Genomic DNA, 24,088 nt, shown 5'->3' with positions numbered 1-24,088 from the left:
TTTCATTCATAAAAGTGCTTGAATTACTTTTTTGGGCCGAAAAAAATTCCTTAGGAACGCATCTCCAATTTTATAATTGAAGTCAATGGGAAGATAGGTTTCGCGTTACGGTCAATTTTCCAGGGACGCAACCCTTCCGTAACGCGGGGGATGCCTTTATATTTATTTGATTTACTTTTCTTGAAACAGATAACTGAAAATTCTGTAAAAAATATTTCATTAATGTCAAAATTTTCAAGACACTTACCTTAAAAAATAACTGTACAATTGCTGGGTCCAGAAAAGTTTCTCTCCAGTGCTGACCTGGTCGGAGGGAGGGATTCTGATCCTGCTCGAACACGCTCATTAATCTCTTTGGCAGTGTAAAATTGTTAAGAAAAATATCATTTCAACATGGATAGAGAGCTGACTAGGTCCATTAACCAACTACAATAAATAAAACAAAAACATTAACTTTAAAGCCTGAAATATTGTACACATCACAGTACAGTACACGTCCATGCATCAGAAATCCGCATATGAGCAAATTACCTTGCAGAATAATGCTTCAGGCTTCAAACTCTAAAATGAAAACCTGAAATATGTGCATAAAAGGATATAGTGTAGAGATATAAAAGACCACGTGAGTGTTGTTTCAGCTATCACCAGCAGCTTCAGAAGTAGAGAAGACAATTCTTCATTCATTTTGCCTTCTACCTTCACTACTTCACCCAGGAGGTTCACAATGAAGTGGAAAATGCGACGCAGGTCTGTGCCCTGGGGGGAACAGAACAAAAAATCAATATGTAATCAAAGATTTTATAGTTAAGTATTAATATCAGACAAAAGTGGTGTTATTACTTAATGATAAAGCTTTAATCTTTCAAATCTCTTTTAATTCAAAGGTATGCCAAAGGTTGTTGGTTGAGGTGGGTATGATGCAACAAATCATTCATTACTACACTTTGTATAAAAATCAATTGTTTGCATTCTTCAAAATAGTATGAAAATCTTTAAGTTACTTACTGGTTTACTGGATTTGAAATATTATTTTAAACTATATGTACAAAAGAAATTGTACCTCAAATTGCTTTTTGGCTTTGAAGTGCGTTTCCCAGGTAAGTCCTACATCTGTAGACTTGACTGTTACAGCATACTCCTGCATGAGAGCACTAATAATACTGCAGCCAATCATACGCTGAAACAAATAAAAAGCTCAAGTTATAATCATATACAGTAGTACATAACAAACAACTGTTACAAGTTACTCTTCTAACCTTACAGTACTGTAGTAACCAACATTGCATTAGTATTTCATGCTTAACCACTTTGAAGCTGAAATCTTGTTATGTGGTACATGTGTACAGCGCACACAAACAATTTATAATACCGAAACAGCTGACTGTGGGCGCATATATCACACTAAGCAGTGGAGGTTTTCAGAAAGAAGGTAAGCACAGTATCGGCCATATTTTTTCCACCACATGGTGGTAACACTCTTCTATTATGTCGAAGTCTTGGGAGAAATAATGATGAAATGAAACATCACGAAAATCAACCCGCATCCATTTTTCATGCTGCCTCCTCAACCAATTACTGTATACTTTACAGGTAATTGTTTTTGATAAATTGTGTTATACAGTACAGTAATAACCTCGCTTAGATATTTGAATGCTAGAATGTAGACGATACCATGCTGGTGGCCAGTATTGTATTCACTGTGAGTGGGATATACAGTACTGTACTTTGTTCTCCATAATCATGAGATATATCTGGTTAGGTGCTACCATCTGTATCACACCTGTTGTGGGATATGTCTGTAAAGGGTTAATGAATTCAATATTGAGCTATTTTGCAATCACACAGCCCCTTTGTGGAAACGATCTCACATAAATTTTAAGATTTAATGCATCAGCTTAGTAATGTATTAAGGAAGACTTACCATAGTATTGTCACCTGAAGATACAAGCTGTTCAACCTCTGTCAATAACCTCCCACGATCTTCACCCTGATCCTCCACACTCCCACGTTTCACCATTATTCCAACAACCTGTAGAAATAAGTTTATCTTGTTATAGTCATCACTGTCTCTAGTAAATACTGTACTATAATAGGAATAGTTTCATATTACAGTATATTGTATTGGAAGATATACTAACCTGCACCAATGTCTCCCTGACGTAGTGTGGGATAGTACGCCTGTTAACAACATAATGAACTATGTATTGTCTGAGCTGTAAGCTGTCTTCTTGACTTAAGTCACGCCATTCTCGAATCACTCCCACCCGCAAAAGAGTCGCTGCCTCAAACAACAGGTAGTCAACCTGTGATGTTTCTGTGGTGAGAGAAAGTATTAAAATGTATTAGCAGACCTGTAGAGCTTGCAATTCATGGAATAATAAATAATCAATTCAACACTTGACATCTAAAGCAGAATAAAAGAATATTGGGTTGTATCTTTGGTACTATGATATAAAAATGGAAATGAAACATTAAAAGAAAGAAAATTGGGACTGAAGCACAAAATTCCATTTCATGCCCAATGAGAAGAGGCAAATGATTTGCATGATCATCTGCCAGGACAATTACTTGCAGAGCCCAAGGGTTAATGAGTTCTGAAGCAATGAACCTGGTGCTGTGTACAGGTAACTGAACTCCTCACATAAAGATTTCTTCCTTATTCATTTTTATACAGTACAGTACAGTAGTTGTCTTGTCGTTTAATACTACAGGTTGAACTTTTAATTCAGCAACTTTGGGACCTAAGCACAGATGAATTAAGTTCAAAACCCTCACAACACTGTTATGAATAAATTTAATCACTGTGATACGTGAGAAATTAGCACAAGCAGCAAGAAAATGCATGGGAAATGTGGGTCAACATTATAGCCTGGGTCCCTTAAACACAATAGGGATACGTACCGGTGTGGTGACCTTGGAGTGCAGTGTACATTGTTTCCAGATCACGCTGACTTTGCCAAATGTGCGTCTTGCGTGTCTAGCGTTCAAACGCAAACAAAATTATTTTATTTTAATCTTTTACTTCATACACAATTTTGCATACGAAAACCCAAGAGCGTCAAGTCCAAAATGTACTTAAATCAAAACACATCCCGTGTGCATACAGTACTTACAGAACAACGTCTAAATCCCACTATATCGCAGCTTAAGTCCTTATATACAGTACACGTAAAATCACTTAATTTAAGAGAAAAGAAGACATAGAAAAACAAAATAAAAAATTTAAAGTAAAAAATAAGTCATCAGATGAAGGTAGTAGGTACAGTAGTTATCAAACAGGTAGGTAATAATGCCTGGAAAGATATTGGAAGCATAATGTGTTGTCTAATATGCCTAGGTTAGCTAATCCCCATCAAAAATAAATAAATAAATAAAATAAAGTTTAACTTTATGGGATATCGTTCGTATAGGAGGATGTTTGCAGGTCAGACGTGGGCCTCCTGTATAACATTACTTAGTTTAATTTCAGGCATACATATTATGTATTAGTTTATAATTATCATACAATATTTTATTTGGTATTTAGTGAAATACTAGGGGTTTTATTATTGTTAACAATACTACAGTAACCAAAAATTTCAATTACAGTACTGTATTAAAAAATGTTGATCCCAAGCATTTGTGATTTTTGAAGTGCAAAGTGTATACTCTAATGTATTATCAAAACATAGTACAGTTAACTCTCACTTTACGCGGTCCCGCATTCCGCGTTTCCACGTTTACGCGGTGCCCTGCCGGAACCCAGGATGCTCACATTCCGCGGTGCGTGTGCCCCTTTACGCGGAGAGCGGCTGGCGAGCCGTGCCATCTTTGGATCCAAACCTCCCGCCATCCGCCATGTTGTGTAAGCTGCGCGAACATGGTGCGCACAAGGTCGCCCAGTCATCAAAACATTACCAGTTCTTCACCCGCCACCCACCACAGCCGGCCCAAGTCAGTGATAGTGATAATTATGGTGAGGATATGGACTTATATGGACTTTGGGGAGTTTGACAAAGAGGCCCTGCAAGCCTCTGTGGTGGATAGTGATACAATTGATACAAGTGACACAGGTGAGGGCCAATAATCTGCCCTCTGCCTCGGAACCAACCGCCCATCCCCGTGTGCCCAGCCATTTTTTCTACTAATGCAAGTGTTAAAAAACCTAATATTATTGATATTTCTCTTAATTATTAATTGTGTGTGCAAACCATCATAAAGTTAAGATAATATTTTTACTACAACATAGTTGTGTGTCGTCAAAAAGTGGAGTTTGGGGATCGGCCCGGACTCCATTTCAATTAATCCCATATGTTATGTTATTCACTTTACGCGTTTCTCACTTTCCGCGGTACCCTCCGGGTTACATTAACCGCGTAAAGTGAGGGTTAACTGTACAGTATTATACAAAAAATGCCAGTACTTAGTGTAAACATTCCTAAAAAAAATTATTCCACAAACAAAACATGTAAAGTGTGTAATTGTACAGTAAAACTCCCATAACTTGGCAAATACTGTATGCAGCTGGAGCTGAGCCGATTAATAGAATTTGCTAACTTATTGGTAAAGAGCCTAAGTACAGTGCAAGTACCGTACTGTATATAATGAAATAAAATAGAGTTGTATTAGGTACTTTCAAAGAGAAAGTGTCAATTTCTTATTGTGCTTGTAAGAGGCAGACAAACTGTACTGTATTGTGCACAAAACTTCACAAGTACTGTACATTACAGTAAACTTCTCCGACAAACTTAACACTACTGTATATTTGTACTGTACACATTATACAGAACATTAACACTTCACAGCCACGTAATCACTATCAGAAGGTCTACCCATGATGGGAGGAGCACATACACCGATGCTGGAGGGGCTGCTCAGTGTGGGCAGCTTGCCGAGTTCTCGCACAACTCCGCTCCTGCCGACTTAGTGCCAATTTGCCGACTTTTCCCGACAACTAAAAAATATAACGGTTATCGGATGCCGAGTTATGGGATTTTACTTACGTATTTAAAAAATATGGAACTTAAACTTTACTCACCCAACAGTTGCCGACATAAGTTGAATGGATTTTTTGTGTTGCGTAGTTGGAGAAAGACCTGTTCCGCCTCATGACGCTGCTCTGAAGTCACCAGATCAGGTGGTGCCTGTAGACACACCAAAAGTTAGTATAGAATAAATATAAATAAAATAACTTTATTTTATAAAACATCCTTCTGTACCAAATCTATAATGTAATGAAAAGGATCTCGGGTTTCTACTTTATTGAACAACTCCATCCTCATTAAGAATTTAATAAAAAATATATAAATTATGCAAAATTTACCCTGAAATCCTATTTTCCATTGATGTGACTCCTATATATTAACATGGGCTTTAAGGGCTCCAAAACAGTAGACTAATGTTGTCCCTCATGTTTGTCAACACAATAACCATCACCTAAATTAATGAACTGTTAGACACAATGTCAAGAAATGCTGTAACCCTGGAACATGATCCACCAATTGAACAACATCTAAGTTCCCAATTATTGCTGGATAGACAGAAGAAAATTGCATAAAAAACTTTCACAGTTTCAACTTGTCCTGGGGTCAAACCTGGCACCACTGACTTAAGAGGTGAGCATGCTGACCATTACACCATACATCACCTGGGACAGTAGACTACCACCTAACTGGCAGCTGGATCTTACAATGGCCCAGCCCTCTCAGTCCCAAGTACCTCCTGATATTGTTAAATCTGAAGCAAAGGTTGTTCTCTCGATGCAGGTTTAAATCAGCTATATCCACACAGCCAGTACATATAGCACACCAGCTATGATTTCTGATATGCCACACTGGATTTAGCTTCCAGTCAATTACACACACACCCAAGGGGGAGAGGTGGTATGAGCCACTTGGCTCAGGACTATAGCAAATACTGTAATAGGAATTCAGAATCAATCTTCCATTTTTAGCGTGAGCAGCTAAGTTCCTACTAATGCTATTTTACCATGAGTGCACTTTGATTGACTAAATACTTTCTGTTTAATATGACTGGGGTCTGCTCCCCAGATAGGAAATTAGGCATGGTTAGGTAGGTTTCTTTGGTTGGTTAGGTCAGTTTCTATTAGGTTCTGGAAAATGTCGCCTCTTTTATAATGATAAGTTTCCATGCACAACAAAAATATGGTTAGATATGTGTACAAAACCATCGAGTCACTATGAAATAAATGCCAAATGCCACCAGTCACGGTCAAATATAGCTCTCACATTGTTCGCCGGTAATGGACGATTAGCCAATCAGAGCGCACTCCCGGTAAAACTACATTAGTAGGAACTTAGCGAGTCATGGCAAAATATCCATTGCCATTAGTAAGAGTTAATAGATTAAGGTTAATTATATTTCACACTAATTATGTATTAGTAACACATATATGGATCTAAATTTTAAAAATTTATGTAAATAATGATAGAAAACCAAAGGAGGAAATATGCAACTTTTTTTAAGCAGTTTGACAGCTCATTTCCCTCAGAAGTCATCCAAAATCACAAGTCCTTGAAATTGACTCGGCTTCCAGGGGTGGCCAGCTTATTAATGGCATATTTTAACTTTCTTGTTAAATAACTATTAATTTTGGGTGGTAAAAGTGGGCGTGGGCAACAGGTACGAGGTGGCCAGGTGGACACAAAGGGCGCCCTGCCAGTTTGTTTACATCCTGTGACGGTCCACCCCAGGCACCCCCTTCTGTTTCACTCCTCCAGAAGGTTAATGGTCGTAGTTGTTCATTGTGTTTCATTCCTTAAGTTGCTTTAGGATTAAGGAAGTCAAATTTTTTGAACTGAGAGACTATTTGTGTACACTAACCATCAATATCTGCGCCGCCTTCTCCAGTTGCTCCATGGTGGACGGTGTGAGGCGCGGACTGCCATCTGGTGACCGTCCAGAGCACCACACGCACACACACATACACATATACACACATACATATACACACACACACATATATATATATATATATATATATATATATATATATATATATATATATATATATATATATATATATATATATATATATATATATATATATATATATATATATATTAGATATAGATATAGGTATCAGTAGGTAAAACAACTCTGTGCACACTTTGTGGGTAACAATGAGACCATGGACGATAAGTTGTGTTACATGAGGCTGTCACTAGTGACACCTAAGATTTCGGAGCATCTCCACCCCCACCTGCACCGATAGTTGTAGCTAATACAGAGATAGATATATATATATATATATATATATATATATAGATTGATTTTTTCATGTACATCCACAATGGAAACGTGAAGATACCTTTTGATAAAACTGTAGTGGATTTCTTCCCTACAAACGCTGTTTGTCGCTGGGTAGCCGACCCCGCGAATTCCCCAGTGTATGCCTCGTGGTCTGGGTCAACCAGCGCTGCCTTACATGACGGAGGTCAACTACTAAGCCACGCCTACCCCTGCTATTTAAGACCTGACCTTGTGGTGACCACCCTCTTCTTCTAGCTACAGCCGCAGCAACCAACACCTCCTCCTCCACCGCTGCTTGGCGGCCCTCGCTCCCGCCGGCGAGCATGGCGACCCACAAGCTGGTCCTCCGAGCACCCTCACCAACCAGCTCTCTACATCACGCTTGTAACCACGCTGCCACTTCCCAGCACCAAGCTGCATTGTACATCCAATACAACATGTATACAGAGAGCACATTGTGAGTTTCCTTTCTCCATCCCACCCTGAGTGTGAGCCCAAACAACCCGTACCCCACAAAGCCACATTGGAAATGGGAAGCACTGGAGTACCGTAGCTTTCGTATTTATTCAAGACATCTGCAGAGGCAACTGAATTTACATGGACTGGGAAAAGTTAATATACAATGGGTGACCTTAACATAGCATCAGGTCAGGCCAATAACATGAAGTTAGATCAGAGGAGGAACACAGCGAGGCCACCCAGCTGTTTTTTTTTGGGGGGAGGTTCTATAAGCCCCTCAAGAATTTTTGTTAAATCTGACCAATATCATGGCCATTTTGAGACCATGTGCACTTGATATTAGGGGATATTCTGAGGTCAATAGTAATTACTTTTTACTATACAAAAATACCTGAGTACAATACTGCACTAAAGTTTTACTTTTAATTTTTACTTTTAGTCTCTTCGTCACTGGTCGGCTCGTTAGCCACTTGGGCGGTTGGTCACATCTCTGTTGGCAAGTACTGGGAATACACTGGCGCCTGAATGTACATGAACCTATTCCAGTGTTGGTCAAGTCTGGTCTTGAAGGAGCTCACACTCAGGGCAGTCACAACACTCTCTGGCAGGTTGTTCAAAAGAGTTCACAATTATCACTCCAAAAAAGTTTACCCTCACAGTTTTCTGGACTTGTGGCTTCTTTCACCTTGATGTGACCCCTTGTGGGGCAGGCATCCACCAGGTCCAGGTATAGACACTTTATTGAGTAGTGCCCTTTGAGACGTTTATACACCTCAATTAGGTCCCCATTGCTCGTCTGTAGTATATGCTAGGCAGTTGCAGGCGCTCTAATCTCTCTGGATAGCTGAGGTACCGAAGTGCGGGCACCAGTCTGGTGGCCCTTCTTTGGACATTTTCAACCAACTGAGTCTCTAGCATATCTCGGGGACCAAACGGGGTGACAGTACTCCAGGCAGGAAACCACCTCACTCCTGAAGATCATTATGAGGGACTGACCGTCTAGGTTCGTTTTTCTTGTGTCCATTTGCACCTTGACCACCCACCTCACCTAGCCTACCCTCTTATCCCCCCTCCCCCATCAAATCCCCTTTCTTCAACCCCACCTTTCCTTCAGGGGCTTGGTCTTCCTGTTAGACGTCAGTTGCTCTTTGCATATACCTGTACCTAAAATGAATTTCAGAGGCTGTGATTCTAAAATGCTTCACATAATTCTGTCTTAGATATAAAGCCTGTATCTATACATATGTGTGAGACTGAGTGTATTTAAAATTCTGCTGAAATAACCAAGTACCACTGCCTCGCCCCCCCCCCCCCCAGGGGGTGACAAACCTAGTCACAAGACTATTACACTGGTACTCGTGTCTCATAGGACACACTATGACTTGTGATATGGAGACAATATTGATATAATTTAAGGAAAATGGGAGTTAGCACCCACCAAAGCGTGTGTAGTGCACAAGAATTAAATCTAAATTATTATGAATAAGTAGGTGGTGACATAAGAGTGGTTAGTGACTCTCCCTGTGGTAGGAGGTCCCTGACAGTGGGAGAGTCAAGACAATAGTGTTGTGATCATAGTGTTGGACGGATATATTTTCAACCCGTTCACTATCCCCGAGATGGATTGTAGGGAGAAGAGCGACTTAAAATATTCTCTTTCAGTAGGTAATGTTGGGCTTATATTTAGGCTTAAAAGATCCTGATTGGACAACCATAATATTGAGAATCAGTTCTTGATTAATCTCATATTAAAGATTTGCAAATAAACCTGTGTAATGCTGTCTTTTATTTTTAGGTTTAGTTAACTAGTTTTTATAATTTACTGCAGATTTATTTAAAAAATTCAAACAATCATTAATTTTGTTGCTACTTATTACTTTCAGGACTTGAGTACTTATGAATGAGATACATTTTTACTTCTATTTGAGTACATTGAACTTTGATACTTTACTTCTACTTAAGTAACATTGTGCCAATGTAACAATACAGTACTGGTATTTTTTATAACTGCCAATTTGTGAGATGTATTCACCATTATTTTATTTTCGTTGCCTTGGGTGAGCAAACGTATGGAAATTTCAAACACTGCATAAAAGTACATTACATGTTATAATATCTTTTATGGTACAAAATAAAACCTGGCATCAAGAAAATGGTTAATAATACAATAGTTATTTACATGCACCATTTTACGATTTGCATTGTTTCTTGAAAAACTCCAAAATAGGATAAATAATACAACAGAATTGATCAACATGAAATGCATGTAATTTTTATAATTACCACTTATAATTTTGTTTACAAAATACATTGGCAACTTGTACAGAAAAATCCTTTCACAGCCATTGGGTATCAACATTTTGAAAATTGCATTGTTATTTAAATACCCTTCACCTCAACTTGTAGGTCGAGGTATACAGTATATAAAAATTTCTTATACTGTAATTTAAATGATACAGTACAAAAAATAACTTTCTTCAGTACAAGTAAAGAACTAAGGTTTTTATGTAACCTATGTCATGAGAATGCTTCAAGTTTGGCTCAATAAGTTCAGAAGCCAAATGCAATACAGAACCTTTGACTCTGCATAGAAAATACATTGTCTGCTTCACTGAGAAAGTTCCCTAAATCCTTTATACACAGTATGTTATCTTCTCAGTTTCATGTCAGGCATCAAATAAACTACCTTATTATTAAGTCACTAAAATCAATTACAATATTTGTTACTATTAAAGACATTTGCATGTGTCTGTGATGAAAATATACAAGTGGGAATAATGATAAGGCATCTTTTAAATTCATAAAATGTGTGCATAAAAAAGGCTAATGAGTGAGCAAAAAGCAATGAACTTGGTACAAACCTTTGGTTAGGGTAACATGGCTTATGCTGTCTATAAGTTGCATCTTGTATTAAAGAACATAATAGCCAACTGGTCACCATTTTCACATAATCTTTATCCATCAGCGAGAAGTTCTGATCTTCCTCCAAGTTATTAAAATGTGTTAATACACAGAAGTTTTGATTTTCGTGGGGATGATATTTTCTAAATTCTATACAGTACAGTATACTGTAACAGTAACAAAAAATACTAATATAAATGTTTTTGTTCCTGTTTCCATTGTCACTGAGATAATATTATCACTATGTGATTTATAAAACCACACAATATAGTACATTACAGTATTTAAAAGATAGAACCCTATACAGGTATAAATAACTATAAATTATAAACACTTCATTTTATGAGTGGTCATCTAGAATCAATTTTACACCAATTACTTATGGCATAAGGAATCTGTATTAAATAGTCCAGTCATGAGTTAATTTGTGTGTCTAAAATGCTATGAAGTCTTCACAAGTTCCATTAGAAACATTTTCTGAAATTCACATTATTTTATTATTTACTGGAGTCAACTTTTCCTCAGTCAACTTTTTCTGCTACTGGTAATTTTACAACTCTCAATTGATTTCCATAATCACAAACAATTGTATCAGCAACAGGCATCATGTGACGAATAAATACAGAGTCATCACGGTCTCCTAAGCGCACCATACGCACTGGAATTCCTGATGTGATGTCCCACACTGTTAATGAACCCTGAAACAGAAAATACAAATGAAGATATTTATGAATAAAATACAGGGTAATATAAATAAATAAATAAATAAATAAATAAATAAATATATAAATATATAAATATATAAATATATATATATATATATATATATATATATATATATATATATATATATATATATATATATATATATATATATATATATATATATATATATATATATATATATATATATATATATATATACAGTATTTCATGTAAATCCACAATGAAAACGTGGATATGCAAGTAAATCACTGAAGGTGCGCGTGGAGCCACTTGGTTGAATCTGCCAGTTGCCTGGACTCTGGATAACTGGGATTCTACTGTATTTCAATTTAAATCAATTAAACTATAATTTGTGATATAATAATACAGGATGTCTTCTAGTACCTAAACCACAAATTATCCTGACTCCATTGCAACTCATTGATAAATGTCATAGTTTAATTTTTTTTATAGTCTATCAACTTACTTATAGTCACAGAAATCATTTGTCCTACTGTCAGATCATTACACCACTAGTCTCCAGGGTGTGCTAAATTCTGGAAAGTTATCGGGTAATGCAGTAAGGTTCAATCATATAGAAACGTAGAGGTGGGTTACAAAAAAAAGCAAAGGAAACTTAGTAATTTTCCACAATCATGGAAAATGGCTATCAAACTCATGATAATGATGATGAGAAAAATACTGAATGTAGAAAAAAGAATCATACTAAAAAACTTACTTGTCTGCTAGTGATTAACAGTTTATTTGTGAGCATGACCATACTGCTGCAGTACATCTGGGTCTGAAAGATGAAAAATATTATCAATATTCTATACAGTACAGGGAGTCCTTGCTATACATTGTACTGATACAGCATACATCATTTTACATATATACACTGCAAACAAATATAGGTAAAAATTTTAATTTTACGCCAATTGTTTCACATACGTTGTCTGCATCATCCACTGTTTTACACTACGTCAGTGTATACAGTTGTACCCCACTTAACGCGGTCAATAGAACCCAGAGGGTCCCGCGTTAAGTGAAATCCGCGTTAAGTGAACAACAGAACATATGGGATTAATTCCAATAGAAACCAGCCCGACCCCCAAACTCCACTTTTTGAAGACACATAACTATGTTGTAGTAAAAATAACATCTTAATTTTATGATGGTACATGCACACAATTAATACTTAAGAGAAATAGAGAAATACAGTCGCCAAGTTAATGTCCATTCAAATAATGGACTCAACTCCCTCCCCCTCTTCTCACACTACACTGCTGGCTCTTCCCTCTCTGAGAAATTTTTGGGGAAAACCACTAAATTTTAATAAATAATACCTCAAACTAAAGTTAGGATAATACAATTGACATTGCTGGATTCCTTGTAAGACCAGGAATATTTTGAATATAAATGTCATATATTTTGCACAAAAGATAACATATTTACTAGAGAAAACATTTTATCTAAAATTTGTATGTCAAATGCAAAATATATGATGTTTATATTCAAAATGATCACCAAATTATAAGAATTCCAGCAATGTAAATTATATTCTGGCCGGGTAATTTGTATGAATTTTATGAGCTATAACAAATATCTTCAGTTAATAAAAAAAAAATATTCTTCAGGACACTATCTGTCAATCAAAGTACCCCACCTTGCCTCCCCCCCTCTTCCAACCGCGCGGTCAGTCCCAACCCTCCCCCCCACCCCCCACCAATCCTCCCTTCAAGAGAAGAGTGGGTGAAAAAAATAAATTTTAACATTTTGTATTAAATAATACCTCAGATTAAAGTTAGGATAATATAATTGACATTGCTGGATTCCTTGTAAGACCAGGAATATTTTGAATATAAATGTCATATATTTTGCACAAAAGATAACATATTTACTAGAGAAAACATTTTATCTAAAATTTGTATGTCTAATGCAAAATATATGATGTTTATATTCAAAATGATCATCAAATTATAAGAATTCCAGCAATGTAAATTATATTCTGACCGGGTAATTTGTATGAATTTTATGAGCTAAAACAAATATCTTCAGTTAATAAAAAAAAAAATATTCTTCACGGGTAACAGATGGTCGGTCGGTCCCTCCCTCCCCCCCACCCCCCACCAACCGTCCCAAGGAGATGTGGGAAAACCACTAAATTTTAATAAATAATACCTCAAACTAAAGTTAGGATAATATAATTGACATTGCTGGATTCCTTGTAAGACCAGGAATATTTTGAATATAAATGTCATATATTTTGCACAAAAGATAACATATTTACTAGAGAAAACATTTTATCTAAAATTTGTATGTCTAATGCAAAATATATGATGTTTATATTCAAAATGATCACCAAATTATAAGAATTCCAGCAATGTAAATTATATTCTGGCCGGGTAATTTGTATGAATTTTATGAGCTAAAACAGGCAGTCAGGCAGGGTGGCAGGTGGGGCAAATCTAAAAATAGCATCTCGAGCCGGACACTCACCGCGTATATGTGGAAAAAATCCGTGTTAAGTGAAAGTTCAGCTCTGGCGAGGCACCGCGTATATGAAAAAACGCGTTAAGTGAAACCGCGTTAGGCGGGGTAATACTGTATATAGTGTTACAGGCACATAACCTAATGTAAAAATAGCCATAATAAGTAATAAAGGTGCCCTACAAGTGTTAAGTTTCTACCACGCCAAAATACATAACCACAAAATTTGTTGAAGCCATTTCAATGTGCTAATGTGCCTTATGAATAAAGAAAATAGCTACTGTATACTGTACAGTAATATAAAGATATACGAAAAGAAAAATATAAAAGTTTAGAGGTATATTATGCTTAGGAGAATATTGAGTCTATAAATCACCATTACTTGTTAGCTATGAGAAGGCTATGCACATGCCATTCTTACATAAGAAACCATAAAATGAGGCACAACAAAATCTGTTGATATTTACATATCATGTAACTAACAAAACTTGGAAAATTAGTAAATACAGTGAACTTTAAGTTTTAGCCAAACAAAACCTACTTATGGTACATTTTCAGTCATGATCTCAGTGAGATATTTTGGGTGGTCAATTTTATCAACAAGCATTGGTTACTGGAGGTAACATGCTAAAAAGGCATTGTAAAAAAAAAAGAAGATAAACCAACTGATGATAAATGCTGGAGAAAGAAGCATAAATACCAACAGGCCTTTTGAGCAGATTTCAGACTAAATAAGCACTGCGGTACTTACCATTTGGAGAGTATTCAGGAGGTGCCCTTGAAACCTCTCCCACACACAAAGCTTATCATCTCCACCCAGAGACAAGATGTAGCTTGTTGTGCAAGTGAGAGTGGTTATGACTCCATCATGGGCTTGTACACTGAAAGGGAGCAAAGAGAAATCATCAACATTTTAAATAGCTACTGTATTATAATATCAGCTACATCATATATCAACTTTAAAAGAGCGCTTAGGACCCTCAATGTAAATCAGATGAATAATTTAAAATCATTTAATCATTTTATATAAGCAAGCTCTTACTGCTACCCATTTCAAGTTAACATAAAAACTTCAGTTACTAAACTAATATAATTTGTCTTTTTGATCTAAACTACACACAACTAGATAAAAAGAAAGCAAAGCTGAAAAGACTATAATAAAAGTTTAATCCTTTGGCCATGATGATTGACTGAGACTGAGGAAGATATCATTCCTATTCATTATGGTCATCTACTCTCAAAATGGCTACAGGTGTCAAGCAGGTGCTGCCATCTCCTTAAGTCAGAGTCAAGCTAATGACATTAACAATGTGCAGCATTCCTCTGATGACACCATCCAAGCATCCCATACATTATAAGCATACAGAGGGGTTACTTCCACAAATTGTCTATAACATATAATTCCATAACTCAAGACCTATTTTTCTAGTGATTTCCATAAATTATTGGAGATACTTTCCCAGGGGCATAGATTTTCCCCCGAGAAATATTACTGGTACCATGATGAGAGAAACAAAGGAAAAAATATCTATATACTGTACTTACCTATAAACACAGGCACCTGTCACAACTTCCCATACACAGAGCATACCATCTTGTGATCCACTGCCAATGATTGCCCCAACCCCGAGGTCAACCGTTACATCTCCTTCACTACCTAAGGCACCTAAACTCCCATCCATAAAAACTGATGTAATGGGACCACAATGCCCATGCAAGGTGAACAGAGCACTGCCATCTACCATGCTGAATACCTGTAAGGATAAACAAATCAGTACCCTGTATCGAAGAATTATTCAAAAGACAATTCTATTCTATAATCCTTTCACCAGGCCATACTTGACCTTGTGGCTCTAAAATTGAAGGTATTTAACATTTTATTTCAAGCCTTGATATAACTAAATATCCTAAATTACTCTTTTTCATTATTGCACGGTTAAACTCCGATATTGTGCTGCGTAATCACAGAAAAATTTAATTACCTACACACTGGTTTCATCCTTGATAACAAGTGTTTACAATACAGAGTTTAGTATTTTGTATTGTGACCAAATATGTCATTATACCCTACAGTGCTATGAGCAAAAAGAGAGGTAGAAGGGCAACTATCCGAGGATTTTAAAAGGAATTCTTCAAATTTTCTCATCAAAAGTAATAGTGTACCTGTCCTTATTACTTTTGTGGAGAAAATTTGAATAATCCCTTTTAAAATCCTCAGATAGTTGCCCTTCTACCTCCAAGCAATGATTTTGCTTTTCATCTACAGTATAACAACTCCTCAGTCCAGTAACAAGAGGATACTCATATTTAAAGTACGAAACCATGATATTAATACTGTGCAGCTGGCAGGACATTTTCTTTTAAAACACAGAAAACTTTGGAGAAAGACTTTCGAATCTATTTTTTTAATTGACTCCTTGGCTTCGTGCTAAGGTCGCCCCCCCCACCACCCCACGGGTATATTTGGGAACATTTAAAAAACAATTCCAATCTTGCAAACTGGTTATACATGATATAAACAGGAAATAAATATACAGGTTGGCAACTCAAGGACTAGGAAGAGTCGAGAATGTTCGTGAAGTGGTGTATGTATAATGCAATAGTACGAGGTAAACAACACCAATTTGTAGGCAGTACGAGGTACAGGACACTTGTTTTACTATATTAGTACTATTTACACTACAGTATTAACAATCATTATTACAGCTCCAGTAATTAATCACAAATACTAGACTTATGGTTGCGGTGTTGGGGGGAACACGGTGAAAGGAGTCAAGTCCAAGGGCAAGATGCCTACATCACAAAAGCTGAGAAGTTACTGAGAAGAAAGTGGGAGGCTCTCATGTGTGAGTGTGTGAAAGATAAATACCTATTTGGCAACATAATCTAGCCAGGCCCAACCTTTTTATTCAAATAAGCCCACGAAAAATCAAAACATCATGTAACGTGGTCCGAAGCTCTACAGACACACGTCACAGGACGTGACCCAAAGTATAGGGGTTGAGAAAAGAAAAAAAGGGGGGGGGGGGCAGAAACAGTTTAAAACTGTTAAACTGAGCAAAGAGCTTAGTAATATCCACAAATTGTTCCCTCTTCACCACTAGCTGGTCGGTAAGTCAGTTATATCTCTGTTACACACTGTTGGCAAGTGCTAGGTCATGTACAGGCTCTAGAATATACTAAAACATGCACCAGTGTTGGACTTAAAGGACCGTACACATGGTGCTCGGTGCTGTCACAACATTCTCTGGCAAAGTTATTCCAAAAGTTTACAACTCTTACTGTCACAACATTCCCCAGCAGGTTATTAAAACAGTTCACAACAACTGTTACAGCATTCTCTGACAGGTTATTACAGCAGTTTAAAACTGTTACAACATTCTCTAACAGGTTATTCCAACAGTTTACAAATCTTACTGTCACAATATTATCTGATAGGTTATTACAACACTTGACAATTGTTACACCAAAGAAGTTAGCTCTAATACATTTCTGTACTTATGGCTTCTTAAACTTGAGGTTGTGACACACACACACACACAAAAAACAAAACAAAAATACATCTACCCAAAATTGCAAGTTCAAAAATAAAAATAATGCAGCTCACAGCTTTGCCTGGTAGAGGAAGCTGAGATACCGATGCTGTATCCCCTTCCTGCTACCCATCTCCCTCCCATGATCAACACTAACTCCCGTGGACATAAGAAATGTTTATTATCATTATGTTTTAGGCCTTATTATAACCATTACTTTTATTTTTTGCACATTATGTATGAAAGATTGTGCGTGCATTTAACAGTAATAAATAAATAAATAGATAAATTATGTACGCCTACCCAAAACTACTTGTTGTGACAGCTGGGGGATCATAACTTACTACTGTACATTATCATGTAAGGTAAATGAAATTAAATCTTTATTTTGTATAAATTTATTTTTTTATTAATTTATTTTTTTTTTTTTTAAATTTATAGAGCTTAGGTCTATAGGTAATTTTTTAATTATTTGAGTTATTTATACATTATTTAATCATTATAGCGGGAGGACATAAAACATGCTTGGGCTCTTCAGGGGCTCAGGAACGGAACCTATTTTCCCCCATAAGTTATTGGTATATATCAATACACGATCGGTCACTTATCGATCGCCTTTGAGGTCCCTAACCCCATCATATAACGGTCAACCCTTGTATACAATATATGATTTGATTACTATAAATATATTTACACAGTTGTAGAAATATTATACATCAAATGAATAAGTAATTTTTCATATTTTCTATTTATAACTATTATAATACAGGTAAAAATAAATATTACAGTATATAAAGTATACTACATAATACTGTACAGTTATAAAATAACAAACCTTAAGTGTATGATCATGTGCACCAGTGATGAGTCTCGTGTGGTCACAGGTCATGACAGTGATGGGCTGCTGATGAGCACGCATACCAGCATATCTAACTAGTCTTATTGCCTCATCATATCCAAATGTCCATCCCCCATTACCATAATCTCTACTATTGCCTCGACTGTGACCTGAAAGTTTAAGGACAATATTCAAATGATATTCTTAAAAATTAATAACTCAAATAGTCCCAACTGATAATTTATTAAAATATTTAATTATTCAGATTCACCATTGCAATGCTAACTACAGAAGGAGTTTCTAATGAATGCATCTAGACCAATGAATCTTCAATTTACCTCTTACATTGTCATAACCTGTTAACTTTTCCGCTGAGGTAGGCTTACCACAAATTAAACTTTTGCTTACTGTCTCGAAGTTATTTCTATCTGATCCAAAACTGCATCTATAAAATCTGAGAGAAATTTTATCCACCTCAAAAGAAAGATTATTGTGTAATATCAATCATGTGGTGTTCTAAACTCTGGCAACAACTCATTTTAATTCACAGTGGCCACATTCTTTAAGGGTTTTTTGCCCTAATCTCAAGTGTAATTATTGTACGCTTCTTAGCCCCCCCCCCCCAATACTTAAAGGGACTCGCCCCTTTGTAGCTATGGGATAAAGTTTCACTATTTTTTTGTATTGTCCAGGCTTTTTTTTTTTGAAAGACAGACTAGTTGCTTGATTGAAATTGTGCAGGATACTCATATCCAGTACAGATACCCTTTGTTTAACAATTGTTCACCTAGCAATATAAATATTTTTACATCCTTTCTTATTCAACAATCGCCAATTTCCGGTTTAGCGATCTTCAACTCACTGGGAAAAATTCGGGAGAGAAGGAGGAAAACTGGGGATTCAGTGCTCCAAGTGCGCACCATTACAATACCCCTGTACTGTAATGTGACTTAGAATTAAAGAAATTGGTGTACTGTATACAGTAGCATATAGTACAGTACTTTATAGTACAGTATACAGTATGCAGTACTACAAAGCCATAAAACAAGAAAAATGAAGAGGATGGGTGTGTATGTGTGGGAAGTGAACGTATGTATTTAGGCAGTGAGCTGTAAATGTGGCCAGCCGCACTCTCCTTCCCCCTATGTGACATCACGGCATGCAGGCAGCAGCTACACACATCTCTTGAGGCAGCTTGGTAACTGTACCAGTAAATGTAAGGAATAAATAAAAACAATAATAATAAATAAAAAATAATAAAAAATACTGTGTTGGCATTTGGCAATCACTTTATGGGACATGAGACAGAGTATAGCTGAGAGATCCCCCACACCACTCCCCCTCCCTCTTCCCTGCTCTGAGCTAACTGCTGAGCAAATAAGAAATATTTATTATTTTTATGGTTTTAACCTTATATATATTTTTCTTTGTGTATTCTGTATGAATAATTATCTGATTGTAACAGGGAAAAAGAAAATGAAGAAAATTATGTATATCTACCCAACATTAAGAGTTGAACAGTAACATAGTTCACAGCTCAGCCTCACCAACTACTGGGCGTCGAGTCGGCAACTTGGCTACGCAATTACATGCCATCTCCACGAATAGTATTCCTCGTTATCCCTCGTTTAGGATATTATTTATCGTAATCCTTCGTTCAGGGATGATTTTGCCCAACAATCGGTTTTCAGGATGTTAAAAATTTAAAATAAAAAAATTGCTAAACCGAAAAATCACAAAGTGAACGATTGTTAAACAAGGGATACCTGTATCTGTAATATACCTGCACTTAAAAGCTGTAATAATATGTATACATTTATGTGAACAAAATGTGGGACTTATAACCCAAATTAAGATATAACGCAATGGCTTCAACACAACAACTACAATATGACAATGATCCTCTGTATTTACATATGAATAAAATAAATATCATTAAATTGGATAAATAAATGGCCTCTCCTAAAGCTATGAATTGTTTGTTTAGCAACTCAGTCCTCTTGACAGTACTGCAACTATTTCCTTTTTCTGGTAAATTCTGCAATACAATACCTGCTTGGCCCTAAGAGTGCCAGATTATCCATGTGCCAACCTACCAAGAGTGGAAATGTTCAGGGTTAGGAGTTCCAAATTTGAATGCTTTGAAATTACAGTAAATTTGAAATTCTTTCAACCATCATAAATTTTCTGAGCCAACTCAGTTGATCACAAGTCTGAATCCTAAAACTCCTGTCAGTTCCTGAACAACCAACAGCATCTGACTTGCTGCTATAAATGCTTAATAGACTAATGAATTACACATGTCTGAAAAATGTACAATTGCTATAACTATGTCTTTAGCTCAAGTAGCATTATATTTCCATTGATATAAATACTGATGACATAGCCCAGTGTTGTTATATTACAAGGTGCTTGGACAAATGTGGTGATCACCTGATTCTTAGCATTCATCAGTTAGTGGGTTATCCAACCATCTAGGCAGGATGTTAGTCCATTACTTCCACACATATAAACATTCAGTCAAGTTATTAAAAGAATAAAATAGTTTAACTTTACCTGGTTTAAATGTTTGAAATGTGTCAGATGTGTGCTGACAAAAACTAGTTGGCTCAAGCTGCAGCATATCAACAGCACCATTCAGTCTAGCAACCATGATACGGTTCCCTGACAGACGCATTGAAGTAACTCCTGCTCTAATACCTTCGTCATATATACACTGAAAAAAAGAAGATTGAGGTAAGAAATATATTTTCATAGCTGAGGGGAATATATGAGCAATCTATGATACCTCCACTGACCAGTTTGCCCTAAGTAAGGGGATAGCCATACTCCAGGAGCAAGTTACACAAACCCAGTCAGATCAGAGAGAGAGAGAGAGAGTGTGTAACTTCGCTAGGGTGGACAATTTGGGGGGAAGGAGTGTCCTGGATGAAAGGTTGTCCCCCTTAGAGCAAATTTTTCCAAAATGACCGCCATTTTAAACAAAAAACAACACCAACGTATCCAATTTCTAAGAAAGAAAAACATGTTTTTTAATTAAAATTCATTTAAAAAGTAAAATATACTGTACACCTACTTTTAGTTCACTGATAAGGTCTTAGACTTAACCTTCTCACCATCCTTACAGATACCAAACACTTTCTTAGGGGCCATGGCTATTGTTTAATTTGTCAATAGTAATGCAAAAAATATAAATGCTACTTCAGCCTACAGCTAATGTACTAAATATATAAAAAATTATAAAGAATGATACAAAAAAACACCAAAAAATACAGTCCCACATTTTATGGCAGGGAGAATTTAGGAAATTTTTTTTGGAAAGGAATTTTCTTCATGTCGCCATAGTTTTCTTAAAATAATATATACAGTACCAACGGTCATCAGGAGTGGACCGCACCAAATGTCGGGCCCGGCAAACTGTCTACTGGTCAGGAATCAAATGAGACATTGAGAATGTTGTCTCTAGTTGTTTCCAGGGTCATTTCATTCTCCCTAGAAGAGCAGAATGGACCGTTGTGGCAAGACCCTCCAAGTGGCATGTTTGAATATGTTGCAGCAGATTACTTCCATGTGGTGGCAATACCTATTTGGCATATGTTGACTGTAAGTCCAGATGGCCATCTGTGTCGTCATGCCCACAGATGGCAATGGCAGCTAATCTTGCCAGTGTCCTGTGGTCTGTCTTTGTGGACACTGGCGTGCCTGTTGTCATGAGAACCGATGGAAGACTGTAGTTCAAGTTATCTACATTACAGCACTTAATTGGCTCGGTGGGGGTGGAGCACTGGGTGACCTCGCCATGCAATTCTCGGGCCAATGAAAGTGCGGAAGCTGCAGTCCAAAAAATGAAGAAGTTAATACTGTTGACAACAATGAGGGGACACCTGGATGAGGACAACTTTGCCTGTGGATTGTGCGAGCTGAGGTAAGGTCACCAGCACAGGTTCTTTTTGCCACCCCATGAGGTCAGCAGTTTCTGCACATCATCGCTTGTTTGCTCCAAAGTGGCAATGTGCGGCTGATGAATGTGACTCCAGGGCCGACATGTGAAGGCGCGGCATGACACGACTCCACAGTGCAAGAGATTCCCTGGCTGCACTTCGGTGCCCATGTCGACATACAGGACCACAAGACTAGTGGTACAGTACTGTATATATACTTCTTGATCCATAACACAGAATGTGAAAGCAATAATGGATGGTTATGTCTGTGAGATATTACAAATGCACTGTGCATTGTTTAGAAGGTCAGTGTACAATACATGCAAACTATTAGCAAAACCTGTATACTGTATAAGAAAAAAAAAGAAAAATTATCTTAAATTAAAATACCTATGTATTTTCTTTGAAGCAACCAGAGTTCAAATATTTTTGAAAAGATAAGTAAGTCTGCTCATCACAAACCAATTTTTTTTGTGATCTGACATACAAGTAGAGTTAAGTAGCTACTTACCTTGAGTACACTGTTATAGAGATCCCATACTTCTATCCGCCCTGAACCACAGCCCACTATCACTAGTGCATCCTGACACTCAAGGCACCAAATAGGAGGAAGTTCCTCCTCTGTTGTACTCCCTCCTTCCCCATCTACAGATCCTTTAACAGCACTCCCACTGTGTCCAAAGAGAGCACCTACTGGAATGCTCCCTGCACTGAGGTTTCTACAATGTTTTTTTTGTTTGTAACCTGAAGAGGTTTCTGTGTAGGACGGCGACCTTATCATCATATTTTTGTTTACACTGCCAGTGGCCGAATGTTCAATGCAATCCGAAGTTTTTCTTCCCCGTCTCAGTCTATATTTTTCCTCATCTTTAAGTAATTTTTTGTGCTCTTCATAGTATTTTTCAAAATGACTAAAACAACCACTGCTGCGAGACTCTGCTGAACGGCTGTGAAAGTGGAGATCAATGGAAGGACTAAGATCTGGAAACACATGAAAGAGGTTCCCTGATGAACTGTTTTGCTGATGTCCCTTTGCAGAGTCTAACTGATCCACAGTCTCTGATTCATTATCCTTCTCTTCTTCATCTAGCCATGAATCACTGAAATAACATAAAATGTAACTAAATAAATATTGTACATGAAATTAAAAAAACACAAATCTTTCCTCAAGCAAAAAGGACTGACTGTATATGCTATTTGTAACATCCATTAGTTTCAGATAGAATGAAGTGTTCAATGGAAAATCAAGAGAAAAACAATAAAGTGAAAACCTGATGGGCTGCAAGGCTATGGCCTGATGTGTACAGTATTATTATATTCTTGTATGATCAGCCTCTTATGGTGTAAGTTTCTTCATAAATAATACAATCTATTAAATAATAGAAAAAAATACGATATATAATATGTAATATAACCTCAAAATAAAACAACAAGCAAACTCAAGTGTTGGTGGTGTGGCAGTACCAGAGCAGAACCCTACAGGCAACGTTAACAGGAGTTTAAATGCCACCACCAAACTCTCATCGCCACCTATTTTACGCCTCAACAATTCAAGGCAAATCCAGTGATGATGACCCTGCCACTCTGGAGATGGTGATGAAGCTGAAGTCGTTTTACAAATGTCTGCAGTTAATTTTGAAAGCTATAAAGCCAACTAGCCTTGAACCCCATTGTCTCCCAGAGCTTCCCACACCTCTGCTCTTTGGTGGAATATAGCATAATTAACTTCCTGGGCTTTCTTAAAATATTTATTTCATAATATAGATACAGTTTATGTGACATTATGAGACATTTTTTGAAGGTTACCCAAAGTCGTTCTAGAGTAAAGGTCTGGCGAGTACAGTACAATATAGCGATTTTAACACATGCTAAAGGGCATCGCTTATGCGGATTTCCTATAAGCGGACGTGTACCAGTACGATATATCTGCACAAAATGAGACCCCACTGTATATAGAAAACTATTGGGTG

General features: G+C 36.8%; 2 protein-coding genes across 2 annotated transcripts in view; both read right to left on the bottom strand.

The window, feature by feature from the left end:
• Positions 1–6,894, bottom strand: part of LOC121853812 (exportin-4-like) — a 39,736-nt gene extending 32,842 nt beyond the window's left edge. Inside the window, exons 1-7 of the mRNA XM_042348191.1 lie at positions 6,823–6,894; positions 5,018–5,123; positions 2,139–2,314; positions 1,922–2,029; positions 1,061–1,177; positions 600–756; positions 248–360 (exon numbers count right to left, since the gene is read on the bottom strand). Coding sequence (XP_042204125.1) covers positions 248–360; positions 600–756; positions 1,061–1,177; positions 1,922–2,029; positions 2,139–2,314; positions 5,018–5,123; positions 6,823–6,858 — 813 coding nt within the window. The 5' untranslated portion in view covers positions 6,859–6,894. The remainder of the gene's footprint in view (positions 1–247; positions 361–599; positions 757–1,060; positions 1,178–1,921; positions 2,030–2,138; positions 2,315–5,017; positions 5,124–6,822) is intronic.
• A 3,062-nt stretch (positions 6,895–9,956) lies between these two features.
• The window catches only part of LOC121853802 (sterol regulatory element-binding protein cleavage-activating protein-like), a 34,152-nt gene continuing 20,020 nt past the window's right edge, over positions 9,957–24,088 (bottom strand). The window contains exons 11-17 of the mRNA XM_042348179.1: positions 22,630–23,218; positions 20,734–20,893; positions 18,175–18,347; positions 15,352–15,560; positions 14,558–14,687; positions 12,056–12,118; positions 9,957–11,309 (exon numbers count right to left, since the gene is read on the bottom strand). Coding sequence (XP_042204113.1) covers positions 11,133–11,309; positions 12,056–12,118; positions 14,558–14,687; positions 15,352–15,560; positions 18,175–18,347; positions 20,734–20,893; positions 22,630–23,218 — 1,501 coding nt within the window. The 3' untranslated portion in view covers positions 9,957–11,132. The remainder of the gene's footprint in view (positions 11,310–12,055; positions 12,119–14,557; positions 14,688–15,351; positions 15,561–18,174; positions 18,348–20,733; positions 20,894–22,629; positions 23,219–24,088) is intronic.

Source organism: Homarus americanus, unplaced genomic scaffold (genome assembly GCF_018991925.1).
Source record: "Homarus americanus isolate GMGI-L3 unplaced genomic scaffold, GMGI_Hamer_2.0 scaffold50564, whole genome shotgun sequence".
Taxonomy (NCBI): Eukaryota; Metazoa; Arthropoda; class Malacostraca; order Decapoda; family Nephropidae; genus Homarus; species Homarus americanus.
Note: the sequence above shows the minus strand (reverse complement) of the source record. Positions and strands in the feature narration are given on the sequence as shown.